The sequence below is a fragment of the Hirundo rustica genome, chromosome 6 (genome assembly GCF_015227805.2).
Source record: "Hirundo rustica isolate bHirRus1 chromosome 6, bHirRus1.pri.v3, whole genome shotgun sequence".
NCBI lineage: Eukaryota > Metazoa > Chordata > Aves > Passeriformes > Hirundinidae > Hirundo > Hirundo rustica.
The window spans coordinates 16,594,974-16,615,218 of NC_053455.1; the positions used below are offsets into that span (position 1 = coordinate 16,594,974).

A 20,245-nucleotide genomic window follows, 5' to 3' on the forward strand; every position below is an offset into this window, starting at 1 on the left:
AAAGCTAAAAAACCCAAATATTTGTAATTTGCTTTGTGATTCTGGATCGCATAATTTTCTGGCACTTTTCTGTTACGTACTAGGAGTTATGTAAATCTTAATTTCCAGACAGGTTTTATCAAAGACTCGGGGATAGGAAAAGGAAGCTTTCTGAAAAGTGTACTATGTATTTAACACTTGTATTCCTTCTAAAAATTTCCTTTTGTTTTATCTTCAGTTTATTAACATCCTGCAGCAAGTCATCACTTCAGCCTAGAGGTTTGTGGAAGAAATAAACCCTGCATGAAAACGAAACATAATTAAGCCTTACATTCAGGACCCTGATGAGTGATTCACGGGGAGAAGTAGAAGATGGTGAATTTCACGGAGAATGCGACTGAGAAGTGCAATATTAATCATGATATCCACGAGACATTATCCCCAGTGGTGTACATATTTGTGTTTATACTAGGCTTGCCAGCTAACTGCCTGTCACTGTACTATGGGTATTTACAGATCAAAGCTAAAAATGAACTAGGGATCTACCTTTGCAATTTGACTTTAGCAGACCTGCTGTACATATTTTCTTTGCCTTTTTGGCTTCAGTATGCTTTACAGCACGACAACTGGACCTACGATGAGCTGCTGTGCAAAGTTTGTGGCATCATCCTGTATGAGAATATCTACATCAGCGTGGGCTTCCTGTGCTGCATCTCCCTCGACCGCTACCTGGCCGTAGTGCACCCCTTTCAGTTTCAGCGCTTCCGGACCATGAAGGCTGCTGCCATTGTCAGCATCATTATCTGGGCCAAAGAAATCATGACGTGCTGCTTCGTCTTCACACACGGGGAGATCAGTATGGATGCTGAGAGCCACTTGGTGTGCTTTGAGCATTACCCCATCAAGAAATGGGAGCACAATGTCAATTACTACCGCTTCTCTGCTGGCTTCCTTTTCCCCTTATTTCTGCTGGCCTTCTCCTACTGTGGGATTTTACGGGTTGTCCACAAGAGTCCCGGCACTCAAAAGAAGAAGAAAATCCAAATTAAAAGGCTGGTTTCAAGCACTGTTTTCATATTTTTAGTCTGCTTTGGACCATATCATATCCTACTTGTAGTTCGTAGCTTGTTGGAGAACAACTGCTCATTTGCTGAGAAAATATTTAATGTTTACCATATTTCTCTCCTGTTAACTACTTTTAACTGTGTTGCTGACCCAGTATTGTACTGTTTTTCCAGTGAAAGCACTTACCAGAACTTTGTCAAGATGAGAGATTCTTGTCTAACATGTTTAGGCCATCTGAGTACTGAGACGAAGGAATCCTATCCACTGAACCCTGCTGATACTGCCAACAGAACCCAGCATGAACAACAACCAGAGTTATTACAAATACCACTTGATGGTGCTGGAATGAAGGACTGCTTCACAGCCAATGTAGACAGCCCATAGCATTAATCAAAAGGACCTTAATCCTACATTTGCAGCTACGGCCGTGTTTGTGTATCTGTCTGAATTATTCATGTATTACAACAGTGTGACCTCCCAAAGGCTTATGAGCAATCCTGTACAGTGAAGCAGTTTCTGGAGGTGCTTGGACCCTGGCAATGGTGAGGAAAGTATGTGCTAAGTCAGTTCATTTATAATCACATACCTGTTGTTGTGCTACCACTTAAAACCTGTTTGTCTTGATGACTGCATTGACTGGAATAAGCCAGTACTCACGATGTGTAATTCTGGTGAACTCATCTTTAGCTGCTTTCTGTTTTCCCCCGTAACATCTAGAGAAAGCAATCTTCTACAAGCTCTCATCATCTGTTGAAAAGGTATGAGACAGAAAAAATTAAATGTCCCCACATATACTTTTAAAAAGCGCCCAACAAAACACTTCTGCAACATCTCTGCCACTCCCTGAAATAACTTCTGCCAGTTTCAAAGCATGCAGAGACCATGCCAGAACCAGATTCCTGAAACAATCAGTCCAGTAGTGTGAGACATTATGGGAGAATGTGCACAAGGAGCTCAGCACCTGCTGAGACCTTCAGGCTGTTATTTGACTGTTGAATCTCGAGTGTTAAACCTCATCATAAGGCTCCCAGAGACTTCTGGAAGTATGAAACTCTGGGCTCCAGTGGGTGTCAATACCTTGGTTCGGTGACTCAGAAGAGAACAAAAGGCTGGTAGTACCTGAGGCACTTTGATCCCATATGCTTCTCTGAGTCACTGTGCTCAAGAATATTTATTTATGTCTGAATTCTACTATACCTTGCTACAGTTTTGATTGTGTCCTTTGTAATTTGTGTATCTTCTGCAGCACAGACCATGCAGGCAACTAAATAACAATGCATTTGTCAGGGAAACTGTTGAATGAATTCTGTTTAAACTCTGTTTTTGCTCACAGATAATACAGTTTACAGTTTGGTCATTGTTCAGTAAATACAGTATCAGAAATATGATGTATGAATGATCTGAATGTCCTGGTTTAGACAGAAACAAAATACAGGCGTAAGTGGAGAAAAATGGTTTTTAAAGATGCAGGAGTTTTGCTCCACAGTATTGTTTCTACCACCACCTCGTCTCTAGGTTTTTTGGTTTTTTTTTGTTGCACTATTGAATCCTGTGTGATTCTTTTTCGTGATCTGCTCATCACATCTTCTTGTACCTGTATCTGTTACACCATGAATATTGCCTTGTCCCTTCAGTTCTCTGGTTTCAGACCTTCCTTGAAACACCTCTCTCTCTGCAACCTGGAGCTGATAACTTCCAGCAGTATAATCAGTTTTGTTTCTTTGGTTTGCTTTTGAGTCAAAAGATCATCTAGCTCCTGCTATCTGAATATGTCATTGTAGCACAGCCTTGCTTGTCATCAGATTCCAAAAGGAACCTATTGTAACAATTTTCTGGAAACCACCTTGAGAGTGCAATATTGGATATTATTAGTGGATGTGTTTAATAAAAAATGTTTTTATAATTTTCTTATTATATATTTTCACACTATGTTTGAAATAACTATCTTTTAGCTTTGGCCCACAGTTTCTATTTGTGAGACTAGAGATCCTCTCCTCCCTCCTCTTGCAGAAAGGATTCATGTCCCCAGTCCAAAGAGGGGATTAGGCTTGCTTAGGTTAACATTTGGTTTGTTTAATTATTGTACATTTCTTTATACTTTGAGCACTCAGCTGGATTAATTACCTTACATCTGCATTTTTTTCTCCTGACTATTAGCACGGTTTAGCTTTATTTTCTCCTGATCTTTCATCTCATCTGCTGTGTATTCCAAGGGCATCATAAGGCAGGGACTCCCTCCCGACTGCTGTAGTGCTGAGCTTGTACATTGTTAAGCACAAACTCCTTGGACCTCCACGACCTGTCAGACTGCAAGACACATGTGGTTTGTTCTAGGATTAAATATTTGTTGTCATGTTTATGTGTTGCTTCTTTACAGATCCCCATGCTGTTTAAATTAGACAGCAGGAATGCAGAGCATGCTGTACAACATGGAACTGTCATCTGAGGGATTAAGGCTCATTTGAGTTGGTGCTTTGATGTGGTCATCTTTGGTCAGCTGCTGCAGTTTAAAATCAGATGGAAACGGGTAACACGGTGCAGCGTTTTGCTACAGTTCTCAGCACTTAACCTGCTAACCCACAACAGAATGAAGAGGATTTTCCTCTTCCCCTTTTGTTTCTTGAGGCCAATATTTTATCAACCCTTTCTGTGCTGTAACTGTTTGGCTTAGGCTGCAGAACTGTAACCAATACAGAGGCAAGGTAACTCCACTCAGAGCTTTTCCTTCCATCTCAGTCAAAACACATTCACTCAAGGGTCCTGCTAAGGTTGATAGAGACATGCTACACATGCTATTGAAGTAAATGCCATGCTTGGGACTGCACACAAGAAGGCATTTTAAGAGCATGCACTAGAGAAAAAGAGAAATAAATTATTAAATTTTGTATTTCTTAATGAAATCTGACTGTTAAGACTTGTATTTTGGGGGGTGGGGAAGAGCAAAAGCTTACTAAATGAAATTTTTTTTTGACAACAGTTAGTGCTTGGAAATATACATTGCACCCTTTAGTGTAATATGTCAGTAGCACAGAGAGAATAAAATCAGCTGCTTTGTTTAAAATGGTGCCAATTTCATTCTCTGAGTTCTGTGCAGCAGTGAACATATGCCATCCTGTGGGGTTACTGGCTTTGGCAAAATGTTCAGGCATTCATATGAAATATCTTACTACATGCTTATAGTTTGGAGGGTTTGGAGACTTCTAAAGGAGATATTTTCTAATTGTGAAACTTCCAAGATACTTTTCTAGAACATCCTTTGAGAAGGTTTTAGATTTTACAAATCTTTTAAAAAATGACTGATCTAGAAAATAAACACGGGAATCTTTGGTGAATCTGAATATCTAGCAGAAGACTGGCATTAAGATTTCTTGTATTTAACTATTGCATGTCTTTAAAGGCTCAGCATCCTCAGGGGCTTCAGGAGATTAATGTTCAAAATATGCTGCTGTTTGTGGCATGAAATTATTTTTCTCATTCTGAAAAAGTTGTTTGTCTCAATCAAAGAAGGAAAAGAAAACTCACCTGCCAGGAAGGAAAAGCAGTATCAAGTGTTGCTCGCTGCTGGAAGTCCAACTAAAAGCAACTTCCATTTTATGACAGGTAAAGCACCAGTGCTCTAAAGGTGGTGTCAGATGTATCCTCCCCTCTCTGCTGCGAGGGCTGGCAGCCGGCAGAACTTCAGTCCTGACACTCACACGGAGTTAAGGTAATATTACAGCTTTAAATGACAAAAGCTGGGCACAGTTCACAACCATTTGTTGTGTACTGCTTCAGTGTTAGTAATCTTATAGGATAGAATTAATGATACTTCACTTGGTCTTGTCAGGAGCTGAATTTCTACAACAGGTATTCATGTAAAAGTTTATTTACATAATATTATTTCATACTGAATGCAAATGTTTATTAATTTCTAATTATACTTTAATTTCTAATAATTAATTTTAATCATTATTCTTGTACTCAATTAATTTCTTTGTAACAACGGGATACTATGAAATGTCTACAACTTTTCTCTACTATGCATAAAGTGGTAAAATATAAGTGGCAAACTACTAATATGACAGGGGTTAATGGCACAGCCGACCCTTTACACAGATTTGCAATGCTGCCTTTATTTTCATTTATTTTAGCTCAGTTAAATTTTTCTCCTTATCTCCTCACACTTCCATGAACTATCCCCCACCATAAGTGTTAGAGGGGCTACAGGAAGCGTGCAGTGGAGCTCTCACTACTGTAACACTGCAGTTTTGTTTTGAATCTTCCCTCTCTACTGTAGCTGTTTTCCTCACCACAAGTATTTTTAAATCCAAGTTGCTATGGGAGTTACTTCCTGTTGCAGTTATGAGGTTAGTAAAACAAGAACAGCAGTGCAATAATATCTCATTGTAATTTCATGCTTTCTTTGTAAAAGCCAGATCACTTCTTATTATATAATATAATTTAATATTCATTTGCCATTGTAAAATTACAGAAAAGAAAGGCAGACCAAGTGGATGGCATCCTCTTCTTGTTTCACAGAGACGATGTAAGGATAACAATGAAAGACTGTGTGTGATCAAGACACCATGAAGGTGATTTTTGAAAAGAAAAACAAAACAAAAACACGGGGAACAGCCAGAGTCAAACACCTTCTTCACAGAAGTAGTGGTGAATGCTCCATTTATTGAGGGTACACAGGGTTCTTATATACATATATCATTCTTGTGCACAAGCTGTTTACACGGCATTTTACTACTCGCTATTGGCTAGTGTTATCTGCATAAGCATTCCTTTGCAGTTACCTGTTTACACTTTGTTGAGGGAAAAAGCTGGTTCTCAGGCTCAGTGTCCTGGTTCTCAGGCTCATCATCCTTGACAGTGCTAAAACAACAGAACTTTCCCAGCATTGTCAGGCCTCGCTGTGTCTGTCTCCAAAAATCCTGCTACACACCAGAAATGAAAAGTCATCTTTTTCTGATCTTTTACACCTTGTGAGAGCCTCGAGAATAAGGAAATTACATGGGAGCAACTCTTGATGCAGAAATCACTAGGGGCAGTCACTGCAGTGCTTCCTGCAGCAGCTTTTCAATCATAAGCGAATGGGTGTCGTAGAAGGGCAGCCCATCCACCTCCATCTCTAGACTGGCAGTTTTGCCACTGCGGACCCCGAGCTGCACGAGTGCTTTCAGAAGCTTTTCTTCCTTGAAAAAGAAAGAAACAGAGTATAATTAAAATTATGAATCAGACAAGAGCAGTCATCAAGATATTTATGTTAATTGTGGGAGAGACTGACCATAGCCTCCATATTTGTTTTGCCATCAACTTGCAAGTACTATCTTGTCCCAAAGAATATGTTTAGCATCTGGAGCTCAGGGAATGTCAGATAGTTTAGAATCTTTACTGCTATTTAATCACTGAATATTATTTTTCTCCACACTGCCTCAAACAGAACATTAGTGTCGATTCAGACGCATCATTTTTTTTGTCTGGTTTCAAGTTCCTATATTGCACAAATCAGAATCAGAGGAACCACCACCCAAAGTATCTCAAAAATCCCTCTGTGGTTTCCCCAGCAAGGCAGCTGTCTGCAGCTGCATTTTTATAGAAAAAGAACAGAAGGGAAAGAGGATGCTCCAGGAAAAAAGGTTACAGGGAGCACCTGGATGGGCTGCACACTCACTTTCCTTTCCTGCCCTGCAGCTTCTCTGATCTCTCTCTGCCTTTGGCCCTCTCTTCTCTTTTCATGATTGGTTTTATGGGAATTCTGGTTGCTTAGGGAAGGAGTGGGGAGAAAACAACCTCAGAAATTGTGCTTCCCTGGCATGCTCTGAACTAGCATATGCTTTGTTTAGAACTACAGTTATTTTCTTGCTTAACTAATATAAGCAGATAACAAAGCATGTTCCAAGTTGAGCTGTAAAAGTACACAAAGGGAACAAAATCCTTTATTTTGTGAGCTACGGGCCAGTTAGCATCGTGGGATGAAAAGATGGGATAAAATGAGCTCTGAAAAAAAAAAACCTCACAGGGAACAGTAAAATTTCAAGATCTGGTTTCAAGCGGATGTATGTCTGGCAGAAACTGCTCTGCTTTTCATTTGTCATGAAATGTACACAGTAAAAGTGAGAATTTATTCCTTAAATTCTGTTAATAAAAATCTAGGAAAACTAAAAACCTAATCACTTTTAAGCTTCCCCTATGCCAACCCTATGATAGGTTATATAAGACCTTGAAACACTCACCTATCTGTCTTTTCCTCCCTTTCTTTACTTGGAATGTCCTTTCTGGTCTTTGTCTACTGTGCCGTTTCCATTTCCATGGAAATTGCTACTGCAACAATCCTACCAGTGTCCTTGACAAAGAGTTCTCTAGGTTTTAACACTTCTTGTTTGACATTACTACACAATAACCTCTAGCAAAGTTCTTTATCTCCTGGGCACAAATGAATGATGAAAAAAATGATAATGTTGAAATATCTAATTTTCTCTTATGAAATCTTAGGACTTTTTCTAGGAACACTTCTAAACCACAATGAATACAGCAGCTGTAGATCTGAATTGAGACACAATATGGTTGTATTTTACTTAATACAGTACATGGCCAAAATATAATCATTTCTGAATGAAGCAAAGCATGCCATGCATGATCAATTCAGTTTAATTTTGTTAACCTGCTCTCTGAATGTACTTTCTAAAGATCTGTCTTTTATTTCCTGGTAAAACATCCTAATTCGTAGCTGCAGCAAAATTAAATGAGGCTCTGGTTTTCTACTAGAGGAAAAGTATGCATAGTTACAGGGTGTCAGCAGTGACACAGCTATTTAAAGAAAATTATCAGGATACATTAGTAGCATAAAATTTGCTAGTTTATAATTTATAAAATTATAAATACACATCAGTTTATATCATATACATAAATGCAAATATATACAACTGATCATTCTGTATGACAGAGGTTTCTCTTTCTTTAAATGCACTGAGTGCATTTAAATGCAAAAGGGCAAAGGAGATCTCTCCTGTCACAAAAGAGACATCTAAACTGGATACACAAAATGTAATCTCTAATATGAACAGTTTGTGCTACATATTTACATATTAGAGCTCTCTGATCTGCTTATATGAGGTCAAAAAGTTGGCTTGCTTAATATGAAATAACTATGCCTGACAAACCATAGCCTGTCATAAATGCTACTGTTTCCATTTGTAATAAGCAAATAAGCAAATACAATGTACAGCATGCTTCCTTAGCTGTACAGCGCTGCAATTTGACCACAGTTCTCTCTTTAGTAAATAATTATGTTGGGAGTGGGGTAACAAAAATTAATCAAATTAATAGAAAAATATCTCATTAGTTCATGCTTTATTCAAGGGGGGAAACTTTCTTAGGAATGACAAAGCTAATAAAGCACACTAAAATATGTCACACCTTTATATATTTATAATTAATATTCTTATGGGTCATAATTAAAAAAAATACTATACAGTTGATATGTTGCCATTAATAAAGAGTTCAGTAAAAGAACAAATGCTTGATATATTAACCTGTTTGTGAGATGCAATGAAATGCAGAGTTGACTGTAGGATGTTTAGCATTAGCCACATTTCAATATGTATCAATGAATTAGATTCATTACAGTCACTTTGGTGTAAAACTACCATTAACATCTGAAAAGCCAAGCCAGTACCATAATCAAATCATTGAGTAAGCAAAGGTAAAGGTAAGCAAAGATTGTTTAGGTGCAGTAGTTTTCTGTTCCTGCAGCTGTCACCACAGAACAAATGCTTTGCAGCGTTTCTCACTAAGATGTGGTAAAGGCTCATCCACGAACTCAGAACAATCTTAGTTTGCTGTTCAGTGGGAAGGGAGAGCTCTGCAGTTCTGGGCTTTGGCACTGCAGTCCTGACACTGCTCCAACGCCAGCCTGCAGGGAAATAATGTCGGTGTTTCACGGGAAGTCTTCACTTAGTAATTATGACCAACAGCATTCATGGAAGTGCCATTTTTTGCAGAAAAATAAAGCACATTATAAGAAAGCTGTCTGGTGCTAAGGGACTCCTTCAGATGTCCTCTTTCCAATTACAATAACAAATATAAACACCAAGATGGGTCTGTGTGGTGTTGCCCTTTATCTCACAAGGGTAATTATTATAGCATTAAATGAAGCTGAATTTTGCAGGAAGCAGCCATACTAACATAAAAATGGTCTTACTTTTTTATACTAATGGAGTATGTGAATACTAATGTATTCAATCTTCTGCACTGTTCATTGTTGTGTGATTTATAATTAAAGACATCATATTTTCTTGTCAGACATTTTGTCATTTTCTCTCCTCCACAAAACTGTTTCCATTAATTTTATCTCAACAGATTTTAGTATTGCACTTTCAGTAGCCCATTACTGGATCATTAATATTCCCAGCTGTATAGCTTAGTAAAACAAAAACAAGAAGGTTTTCCTGTACACAATATAACATTTAATTACAGTATCTCATTACCAGGAATTTTGATCATAGTCATTTTAGGATGCGTTAATTTAAAGGTCAAAGACCAGTAGATGCAACTGGAAAAAAATACTGGAAACTGAAAAGTAGTTAATCTATTTTACAAAAAGACTGTGCTGAAAAGGGCCATAAAACTTTGTTAAGCTATATGGCTATGCCAGGTGTTGGGATCAATTTCAGTTTTATGACCTTTAGATGAAAAACTAATATAGCAAGAATTTAAAAAGTGAGATCTACTCTGAAATACTTGAAAGGGACTTTGTTAGAATTTCATGCAGAGTGTCTTGTCATCTCAGGAGAAAAACTTTGTTTTGGGCAGTAGCTATGGTACATGGATTGTATTTTGCCTAGCATTTTTGGAGGTCACACACTTTATGGGCTTGTCCAAATCTCTGTAGAGGTACTCTGCTAATTAAGCTGAATTTCAAAGTTTCTAATTTATTGCAAAGTTGTGGAACAAACCTTATTTAATCATTAAGAGTGTGTGTGTATAGACAGATAAGTACTTTTTTTAACCACTGCCAAGTTAAAAATAGAGGCACATGCTTAGCAGGATGAGCACAGATCACAGTCATTTCTTACCCCTCTCTGTTATTTTACTTCTTCTCAGTCTGAAACCTTTGCATTCCCTGAATATCACTGTACAGAGCTGTATTAGTCAAAACACATTTTAAAATATTCATGTACAAGTTTTTCTCCAACTTTAATTTAGAAACATTAAAAATTAATTGTAGAAATGTTCCAGCAAACTAGAAAAGGTGGAAAATCAGTAGGAAGTACAAAGATCAGAAGTATGGAGTGGCTACCGCGTAAGAACTGTGACTTTTGATTTTGGAATCAGACATCTAAAGGACACTATGACAGAGGGTTATAAAATCATGAAGGATGCTAAGGAAGCCAACAGGGCATTTTAATCACTGTATCTCAATACAAGGATTTCTTGCATCGCCCATAAAATTGTAGCACTATCTTCTGCTTGAAGCTGCAAGACGTGAATACATTGATATGAGAAGATTTTTTATTTGCAATCTGTCTCGAATCCCTTGTGCAAAACAGTCTAAGGACAGCGCGGCTGCTCCTTCACAACCCAAATTCCCCAAAGACCTTGTGCAGGTGAGGAAGTGAAGCGGGCCAGGCAGGACTCAGCAGCTGGTGGCCGCTTCCATCTCCCCGTCATGAGCAAGTCCCAGGCCCTGGCGCACGGGAATTACCTTGGCGACGGACGGAAGCGCCGGCAGCCAGAGCTCCTCGCTGGGTGCGCGTGGAAAGCCGACAGCTCTGCGCAGGTAGCGGTCGTGGAGCTGGCAGCAGCGCAGCACGTACAGAGCGCAGGCAATGGCGTAACCACCCCAGTTAGAGACCCCTGCAAAGAGCGGCACCATGAGAACAAACTGCAAAGCTGGCCGCTTACAGTCCAGAGCGTAGCAGAGATACCCGCGCCAGGAACGAGAGACCTGAGCCCAAGGACCATACGGAGTGTCCAGTTCACAAGGTGGTCCTCGCTGAACATCTCTCTGTCACTGTGAATTTTATTTCATGCTGGTGTAAAAGAGAATTTTAACTATAACATTCAACTTTTGTTGAACATCAAGAACATACGTTTGTCCTTGAGTGATTATTGAAATAACTTCTCTCTTTTTAAAGGGGCAATGTGACGAATTTATGCCTGATAGGTGCACACTCTAAACAGAAGTTTATCGATTATACTGAAAATTTGTATGTGCACAGATATTTCAGTTCCCACACAGATCACTTCTGCAGCTTTCCTTATTAATATTTGTTATTGAGTAACCTGGTCTAGTGAAGTTTCCTGCCCATGGCAGGGGGAGTAGGAACAAGATGATCTTCAAGGTCCCTTCCAAACCAAACCATTCTAGGATTCCATGATTTTATATAATGTGTGATTTTTCAAGAATACTCAGGATTTGCCCAACTATTTCCAATTAAGTGCACTTTGTTCATGGAACATTCTCGATTTTCAGTCAGCTCTTCTGAAGGAGCTTAACTGTTCAGAAAATGTACATAATACAGAGACAGATCAGTTTGCTGAGGATGACTTGGAAGGGGCCAATAGAAATTACTTGGAAAGACAAATGTTTCCTTGTCAGTTCTATTCTCAAACATCAGTTAGTCTCCCACCGCACCAAAAATCCCTTACCAGCTACAACAGTAAAATCAGCTTCAACATCACAAGCTATAACGTCTCCATTTTTTATGTGCTTCTTTACAGCATCTTTTACTTTGCCCATTCCTAATTCATTTCCTCCATCTCCAACACCTTAATAAAAGGAAAAAAGACAAAATGAGTATCAACACAGCATATAACTGACAATCCCTTTAGAACACATCCAGTTTCTTCCCCACAGTTGCTGTGATAGTTCATAGCTCCACAGGAGATGGTTTCTCCTTTTTCATCCACAGCACCTAAAACCAGAAGACTGTGAATGAAATAGTTAAAAGCATTGTCCGTTACATGCCAACCTCTAAGTTTATACATGCAATGTACGCTGTACATTGTGTGTATGCAAAAGAAATCAAAATTACCAAGTTGTTGTGAACTGCAGACAGAATCAAGACAGTAAACTTTGCTTATGGAAGGCCTTACATGAGTGTTCTATATAATGTGTTCTCACAAGTACATCAGCACAAATAAAGAAAGAAGATACAACTTAAACGCAAATCAACCTGAGAAATCAGCCAACAATTCTATGATAAAGCAAGCATAGAACACCTTGGCTTGTTACAAGCTTTAATTACAGAAACAGAAATAACAATTATTGCAGAAAGACAAACAAAAGTATACATACGGATTTGTGTGATACAGATCACTAATGTGCCACAGTACACAAAGTGCCCAGCCATGTTTTCATTTTCCATAGTCACTTACCAAAAATTTAGCTAAAAAATTTCTTATAAAGTGGATGTGGGACCTTGATTTTTGTCGCACAAATAGAAATATTGTGTATTTGTCTTGGTGATTTTAGTGAAATCAGTGGGATCTATGGAATTTCAGGAAAATTCTAGGCAACCTGGTATTTGGGACATAAAGTTGTCAGATGCCATTTAGATATCTGGAGATGAGGGTAATATACAAACTACCAGTTTATATAAAAGCTGGATAGTACCTCTAGTCTCTTACCAATATATTAAAAAAATCTAAAAATTATTTATTATTTATAATTATTAATAAATTATTATTACTATTTAGTTGGAAATTAAAATTTCTCTTTCATCTGTTAGTTGGCACTTCTCCAATGTGAAGATTTTACAGAAAAATCCTAGACCGTGTCTGTGACACAGAACAGTCAAGAGCTCCAAGTCCTCACTGCAGTGTGTCAGATTTGAATTCAAAATGTGACTGTGCTCTAAAGCTTAGCATGTGCTACAGAAGAGGAATTACAATGTTTATAATTTACACTTCAAGCCCTGAAAACTGACAAATTTAACACTTTTAGTAACTGCATAAATATCTCGTGTCTGTAGCAAATTTCTTCTTTAAGTGGAATGGAAAGTCATTTCTCAGCAGCAATTTTTTATTTGATTCCTTGAGTCTATCCAGTCAAGTGGGGCATAACTGAGTGACACATAGCTTACATAAAAGGATTTGCCATGGAACAGCTACTCTTTTTTATCTGCTTTAATAATCTGCTCACATTTATTTCACCATTGGGAGTTAATGGTGCTTTCAAAAGTCTCTTTATTGGTAGTACTTTTCAAACAGGTATTGACATAATCCTGGTGCTTCTATTCTCATATATAAATATGGAAGTTCTACTGCTTTGTAAGAATCACACACAATGTTCTGATTTTTCTTGTACTCAAAATTAAAATTTTTGTTCTTAATATTTTTAAGGCGGCTAAGATGAATTCTTGTCCCATGAAGATAACCAACACTTCCTTTAACTGAAATCTATTAATTGCTCAGGGCTTTTTCTGTCAGTTCTGCTTTGCTTTTCTGTCTTTGCAGGAGCCCTGTCACCAGGATGGCTGCACAATTAGTAGATCCATTGCTGTGGATGGATCCCATTTGTGTGGCACTGGGAGGAAAAGAACACCCCACTGAAGTCTCCTGTCCCATCTGTTTTCTTCTTCCTCCACACATTGCCAGAGAACTCTACTTTACTGTAGCTCTCCAGAGTGAAATTCACCTGTGCAAACGCAGCCATCCACACATGAGCCAGTCAGCTACACTGTTTTTAAAGAAAGAAACACTCCCTTCACACATTCAGTTCATCTCACCCCAAGGCAGACATCTCAAATATAGATGTCTGAAAATAGGCACGATGAATCCTCTTCTAAAGGCCCAATTTCTTTCCAGGCAAAGAAAAATAGTTCTGCTGGATCTTCCATGCAAGTTCCCACTGACTACACTGTTTTCTGAAAACTACAGCCATGAAATATGCAGGAGACGTCAGTCTTCTGTGCTAAAAATCTTTTGTATGAAAGGAAAATGTATGACCCCATTTTTTCATGCAGTACTTTGGAAAGCTTTTAATTAGCTCCTACATAAATAGCATATAGCTATGTCAATTGTATGACAGCTGAAAAAAATAATATGTGGTTCCAGTAACATCTCTTAACCTTTTATTTCAGTCTTATGTGGAAAATGAGTCCCTTCTAAACTCAGCCTTTCAGGTCTTCTTACTCTGTGAATTTCTCAAGGCTCCTCACTCCCTGAGTTTTTAGGATGTCAGTACCCATACAATTGCTCATGCTTTGTCTGTGGTCAAACTACCAGAGCAGATTGTTGTTTAAAAACACAGATCTTGTTTTAAATGCAATACTTGACAGCAATTATTCAGCATGTAACAAACATTTCCCCTCTCCACCTACTGACACAGTTCTTGCCACGGAGCACACTATATAAAGAACTTCTGTAGGCTGAAAACTTGATCTTTCTGGTATTCTAGCCTATAAGGTTATTCGAGTACTCCACCCTAATTCTGTACAATATTTGCATTTATTTTGGAACTAGTCCCATGCCTCCAAGTTCTAACTGACCATAAAGAAAGTTGAAGACAGCCCCACCAGAAAAAAATCTAACCTCATCAGTAGGAACACACTGCTAGCAGTAATGGGAGACAAAACACAAAGGCCACAGTGGCTCAGTTAAACTACACTTTGCAGAAACACACTGAAAAACCCAACATCCAACCCAAGAAATTGGCACCCAATTAAAATAACAGACACAAAAAGTTAGTGCGGTAAACAAGACAAGAAATGTTAACTAGGTGACAGACAATGTGAGAAACAATTACACTGTTTTCCTGTAGATACTCAGTTCTCCAGAGCAGAATATCCACGTACACAAATGCCACGGGAGGTCAGAGCAGATCCCTTCATTGTCCTTTGAGGCCTCTGACTTGTTAAACCATGCTCTATGCAGAAATCTCTTTAGAGAAAGTTCACAGCACTGCGACATACTGAATCTGAATAACTGCTTTTCTTCTTTTTCACAAGCCTGTGGTATTTCTTATTAATGACATTTCATAGTATATTTGAATATACAGAGAATGTTTGAAACAAACTACATTCTGCTCAATAGATTCAAACTCTCAGTTCCAAACCCCAGCAAATGAATAATACACTTTGAGCTGCTGCGGCAGACATTTGAAGAGATGATGGTATTTTTACTAAAGGAATTGTGATGCTATGTAAGTAGCTGGAGAGATCAAATTCTTGTATCAACAACCTAAAATCAGGGACAGGAGTGGAAACCAGCAGCAGCTGATAAAGCACTGAGGCACTTTGCTAGATATCTTTACAAAACAGAGCTTTTCCTCTACCGATTTAGTCAATCTTGGTCCTCTGTTGAGATTGCCAAGACAGTGCCATCTAGAGTGCTTCCTTTTGAATGTTGGAAGGTACATTTTACGAATAGGAAAAACCCCAAATTAAATCTAAATACAAAGTATTGGAAATTTTACAAGAGGAAAAATAAAATCAGTGAAGTCCTCTGCGACACAGCTTTTAAATGATACCAATACAGTGAAATCAGAATATGCATTATCCCTGCAGAAGCTCTCTAAATTCTGTGGTAACATTTGTTAACAACAAAATCAAGAAACCAAAGTTCCCGTGCTTTTGGTAATAATTAAGAACGAGTCCACAGCACTATAAGAAGAAAAAAAGTGCAATCAGCAGACGTGTTCTGATGTGACAAATCAGTCTGGCATGGGTACTTATTTCTAATTTAATTTTAATATTTACAGAGATTATACATCTCCCAAACTCTCATTTGGGCCACACATGGTAGCAGGAAGAACTTGATTGTACAAGGATGTTGTACAATGGTCTATGACATATTTTTTCAAAACCAGAAACAATAAGTTTTCAAGAGCAAAAAGTTTATAGCCTAAAGAGAGGAGCAGCATGTTGACAAAAGCATTCTCATTAGAGGTGTTAGCAAAGGCCAGTGTTGTTTTGGTGGAAAGGACAAGGCATTCCTTTAAAGATTCTTACTGCACACACATATCCTGTCTGAGAGGGCACTATTTTAATAGATGCAAACATGTAATCCCTGCTTAAAGGAATGTACTGCTAAAGACAATATAAACAAATATTCTATCCAGACTGCTGTTTTAACTTAGGTGTAACAATTATAAAACCAATACTTTATTAAGTAATGTTACCATCCAACAACCATTTATGTTCTATGTTGCCTTCAACACAAAAAAATGCAGAATAAAGTCACTATCAAAAACTCCACTGAGAGCGTATGCACATAGACTTCTGCATAGGTAATACATCTGGGCTTGATATTTTGCTGTTTTGATTTTCCTTAGATAAATTTGAAATAAAATCCTTTTAATTTTTTGTCTGTGAGAATCCTTCAACAGAAACTAGTAATTTTTCCAATCACAACAAACAGCTGTAGCCTGAAAGCGGCCACTCAGCACCTGCCTCCTGCTCCCCTTCACCACCAGTAAGAGCTCCTGCTTTGTGCTTCTCTTGCTTCTGAGAATATCACACAGACTCACACTTACCTGTTGTTGTGACTCCTGGAATAGTTTGTGCAGCTAAAAATAGTTCATCTATGGGATCCACGAGATGTTTAATGTTAACTTTCCTGGCATTGTAATAATTGCCATCAGCAGCCATCCCAGCACGCTCTATTGCTACCAGGTGATCAAATCTGGTTAGAGGTGAGTAAAAAACAGAGAGGAGTAGTCAAAGCTGTGATTTTCACATAAAAAATTCTTCTGTTGGTTGCTTGTGCTTGGTTCTACTTTTTGACCATCTGGGATTCAAGGTAAGACTTGGATACTGCTTTGTTATTTCTGAATGTAGCTGTCTATGGGGTTTTTTAATAGCTTTAGTGCAGCTCCCCAAAACCACATTTGCTACCAAGAAATGGAGAAGTTCCTCCTAGCCAGAAACCCTTTGGATCAGCCCTCTGGCCTGGCTCTGTTTCACATTAGAGCAGACAGTATTAGTCTCTCTAGGTGTATTCAAAGAAAACAAAAAAAAAGTGGAAAATTAATGATCATCTAAATCCTTTTTAGTGTAAATATATTCTCTGCTTAAAGGACATCGCTTGGCAAATATTCATCTGTTTCTAGTTAGGCAATGTTTGGGTTTGGGTCTTTAGATTTGGGGGATTTATTTTTTTAAGTCTATGGCTGTTTTGCTGCTTATGAAAGTAGACAGATGTACTGCAGCTGTCCTACATTTTAAGTAGAACTATAGTATTCATTTCTGCCACTCTATGTTAGAATTAAGTTGTTTTGCTTCTGTTTCTCCGATTTTACTGTCAAGAGGTTACTAATTCTGCTGAGTTACTTAATGTTCTTGTAGGTGGGTATCTACAGTGTTTCCAGAGACCTTTAGCAGGTTAGCTGTCTACTTCAAAAAAATACACTTCAGCTTTTTGGGACTAAGGGACTGATTTAAATAGAATCTGCCTGTACATGAAAAATGAAGACAGTATTATGCATACTATTACACTACACACTAACCCGTGGAAAGAAATGGGAATTCAGTAAGTTAATGGAGCGAATACCAGGGTGAAAGACCTTTTTATTAAAGAATGCAAACACAGGGCAACTACATTAAAATGCTTTACAAGGAAAGATCAATAAAAATGAGCAATGTATGCCCACTTCAAGGAAATTTAAGTTGCATGGTAAGTAATGAAATGAGCATACAGCTACTTAGCAAATTCTCCTGTGCATTAACCCTAATCACACCATTACAAACACGTGACATTTTATTAAGTCAGATCAGACTCCCTAGCTGTCAGACTAGAGCTAAAGCCCTAGAAAATGCACACTTTCCCCAGCTCTTTTCTTAGCCCTTTCACTGACTTTGATATAATGCTTTTTTATCTTCTCACTGATTTAAAAATAGTAAAATAATATCTAGTGTGTGTATATATATATTTATAGAATAACAGCTGAAAATCTCCTGGAAATTTTTTTGAAAGAAAAGAACTATTGATATATGAAGAATTGTTTCTTTTTTGTACTCCAGAAAGTGCATAATTGCAGAATAATGTGAAATTATGTACTCTGTGTATGCTTCAATAACAGTGTTTGGCTTCAAAGTTTGTTCTGTGCATTCAAAGTCTTAAGGATTTACTTGCAGCCACTGTGCTTTCTTAGACCGTGGTCCTTATTTTTATTATAATTTTTCAAAGCAGAGGTGTGACCCGTTCTCAAAAAGTGAATACACATACCTAGGTCTTCCAGGATTCCCATTCTCACACAAAAACATTAAAGCTGAATCAGCACTTTCCCTTTGATAACTCAGTAGAGGGATGGGTTTCTTCAGGATTCCTACAGGAAAGCAAAATGAAATTCAGATACTATGCGCCCTTTTGGGTTTTGTTTGTTTCTTTTGTTTGTTTGTTTGTTTTTTAATGTGTCTTTAAGTAATTTAAAAAAATAAGAAAGCAAACTTGCTAGAACAGTTAAGAGTTCAATGTCTTTACACAGTTCTTGATGAGCTCCCTATACCCTTACTTTAATTTAAACGTCTTCAGATGTAAATGGGACCTTGAGGTAGAAAATGGGTCTACAGGAATAAGAACAGACATCCAGATTTTATCACAAGCAACTTCTCCAGAATCAGGACCCAGATAGGTACCCATGAACTTGATGCCAGCTAGGTTAACAAAATGCCATCACAGCCATGACGAGCAGAGCTTAGAGGATGAATTCTTCTTCATTCTGGGGAAAAGTAAGTCCTGTACTAAGTGACAGATTCAAACTTAGCAGAAGCAAACCTTAGCTCAAATTAGCAAGATAAAAACCGAACCCCCCCCATGTCTCTTACCCAGCTGAACAGCTTCTTCAATAATCTTTTTATTCAGATCCATGGCTCTCTGATCCGTAACTATGGCAACCCGTTTCTCCAGGGCCTGCAGCATGGCTGCGATGGCGAGGGCTCCCGGGGGGCCGTCGTTCTCCTCGGGGGGCTGGTGGGTGAAGTGCGTGGGGAATCCCGTCGTGACGAGCACCGAGCCCGCGTGGGACATGGCCAGGCAGGCGCCCAGCAGCTCGCCCTGGCGCCGCAGGTGCCGTATACCCCGCTCTCCTAGACCAGAGGTTTCAAAGAGAGCGGTACACTTCAATCTATCGTTCTCCCCTTGAAGTTTCTCTCTGGGTGAAAGCACGTGCTTTAGTGACATAAAATGGGTTAAAAAAACCCAAACAGAAACACCTCTGGTCAAGGCAGGAATTGGGGTAATTTCCTCAGGAAACCTAAGAAGATGTGAGTAATGAAGATAATGGGCTGAGCTTCCAGGTTAAGAATGTCAATTATTTCAAAATAATTTTTGAAAATTATTATACCTAGCATTTCTAGGTATAAATGTAAATAGTTTTTTTCTGAGAGCTTATTGCATGTTGTTTCATTTCCTTTGGCCCTCTGTTTAACTTTGACAGTCCTGCTAGACCATGTTTAGCTACTGAATCTAGATTGCAACTCAAGCATCCCAGACCTTACAGAAGCTCTGATGCAGACTTCAGACATGTAAGCTAGTCCTTTGTCCCTATTTAGCTCCATCCCCTTCCAGAAGAGTTAATTCCCAAATAAATTTCACTTAATGAAACGATCAACCTCAGAAGCGAGGTTTCAGAGACTTAATAAATTCAATTAATACAGTGGTATCCAGATGACTACTGGAAGTTCTTGTAATGCTTCATGTAGCAGAGAACCACGTTATCAGACCTTGAGAAATAGGTGAATATTAATAGGAGTCTCTTCTCATGGGTCAGTCCCTCAATAGGCAACACTATTATCTGTGTATGGCTTTCATTGTTAGAACACTTCCTATCCCATGTTCCTTCCCTGTCACTTGGAAAAAAGTTTACAGCTCAGTTCTTTTGATTTGCTAGCACTCAAGAAAACCATGAATCCCAGCATGATGGGCTTAGAGAGGTAAGTTTTCACTGCAGCTTTCCAGTATCCTCATATCTTCATCCTTCTCCCTCACTTCACCCCCACATTTTCCTCTTTTTGTCCTCAATTTCCCCTTTGGCATTTCTCCCTCCTAAATAACACACAGGCAATATACAGATAATGGGCAGAGAAAAAAGTTCAGAAAACTTAAAGTTAACATAAGCAGAATAGAATTTTCTGAGAAGTGGGGTATATTAACTGAGACAAAGTACTGTGCTCTCCTTTAGCAATAAAATGAGCTAACTTTTAAGTTAGGTCCTGTATTTCTGCAGAGCATGGCATTGTGCCAAGCCAGCTCCAGAGAGTGGGAAAGGAGA

General features: G+C 38.5%; 2 protein-coding genes across 7 annotated transcripts in view; one reads left to right on the top strand and one right to left on the bottom strand.

Moving 5' to 3' along the window:
* The first annotated feature begins 348 nt into the window (after window positions 1-348).
* On the top strand, window positions 349-1,451 carry GPR68 (G protein-coupled receptor 68). Its single transcript, XM_058420943.1, has one exon. The coding sequence runs from the start codon at window positions 352-354 to the stop codon at window positions 1,426-1,428; it is 1,077 nt and encodes a 358-aa protein (XP_058276926.1). The 5' UTR covers window positions 349-351; the 3' UTR covers window positions 1,429-1,451.
* Window positions 1,452-1,669: 218 nt separating this feature from the next.
* Window positions 1,670-20,245, bottom strand: part of DGLUCY (D-glutamate cyclase) — a 50,755-nt gene continuing 32,179 nt past the window's right edge. For 4 of the 6 annotated variants that reach the window (XM_040067141.2, XM_040067137.2, XM_040067136.2 and 1 more), the window contains exons 9-14: window positions 18,801-19,061; window positions 18,202-18,301; window positions 16,511-16,659; window positions 11,683-11,802; window positions 10,736-10,887; window positions 5,653-6,224 (exon numbers count right to left, since the gene is read on the bottom strand). In XM_040067141.2, coding sequence (XP_039923075.1) covers window positions 6,081-6,224; window positions 10,736-10,887; window positions 11,683-11,802; window positions 16,511-16,659; window positions 18,202-18,301; window positions 18,801-19,061 — 926 coding nt within the window. In that variant the 3' untranslated portion in view covers window positions 5,653-6,080. Of the gene's footprint in view, window positions 1,792-4,566; window positions 4,735-5,652; window positions 6,225-10,735; window positions 10,888-11,682; window positions 11,803-16,510; window positions 16,660-18,201; window positions 18,302-18,800; window positions 19,062-20,245 lie in introns of those variants that run through there. The other 2 variants (XR_009207926.1, XR_009207925.1) reach the window with 2 other exon arrangements.

Bases quoted from the DNA above. Each gene is read 5' to 3' on its own strand.
- GPR68 (XM_058420943.1), top strand. From the start codon at position 352: ATGGTGAATTTCACGGAGAATGCGACTGAGAAGTGCAATATTAATCAT.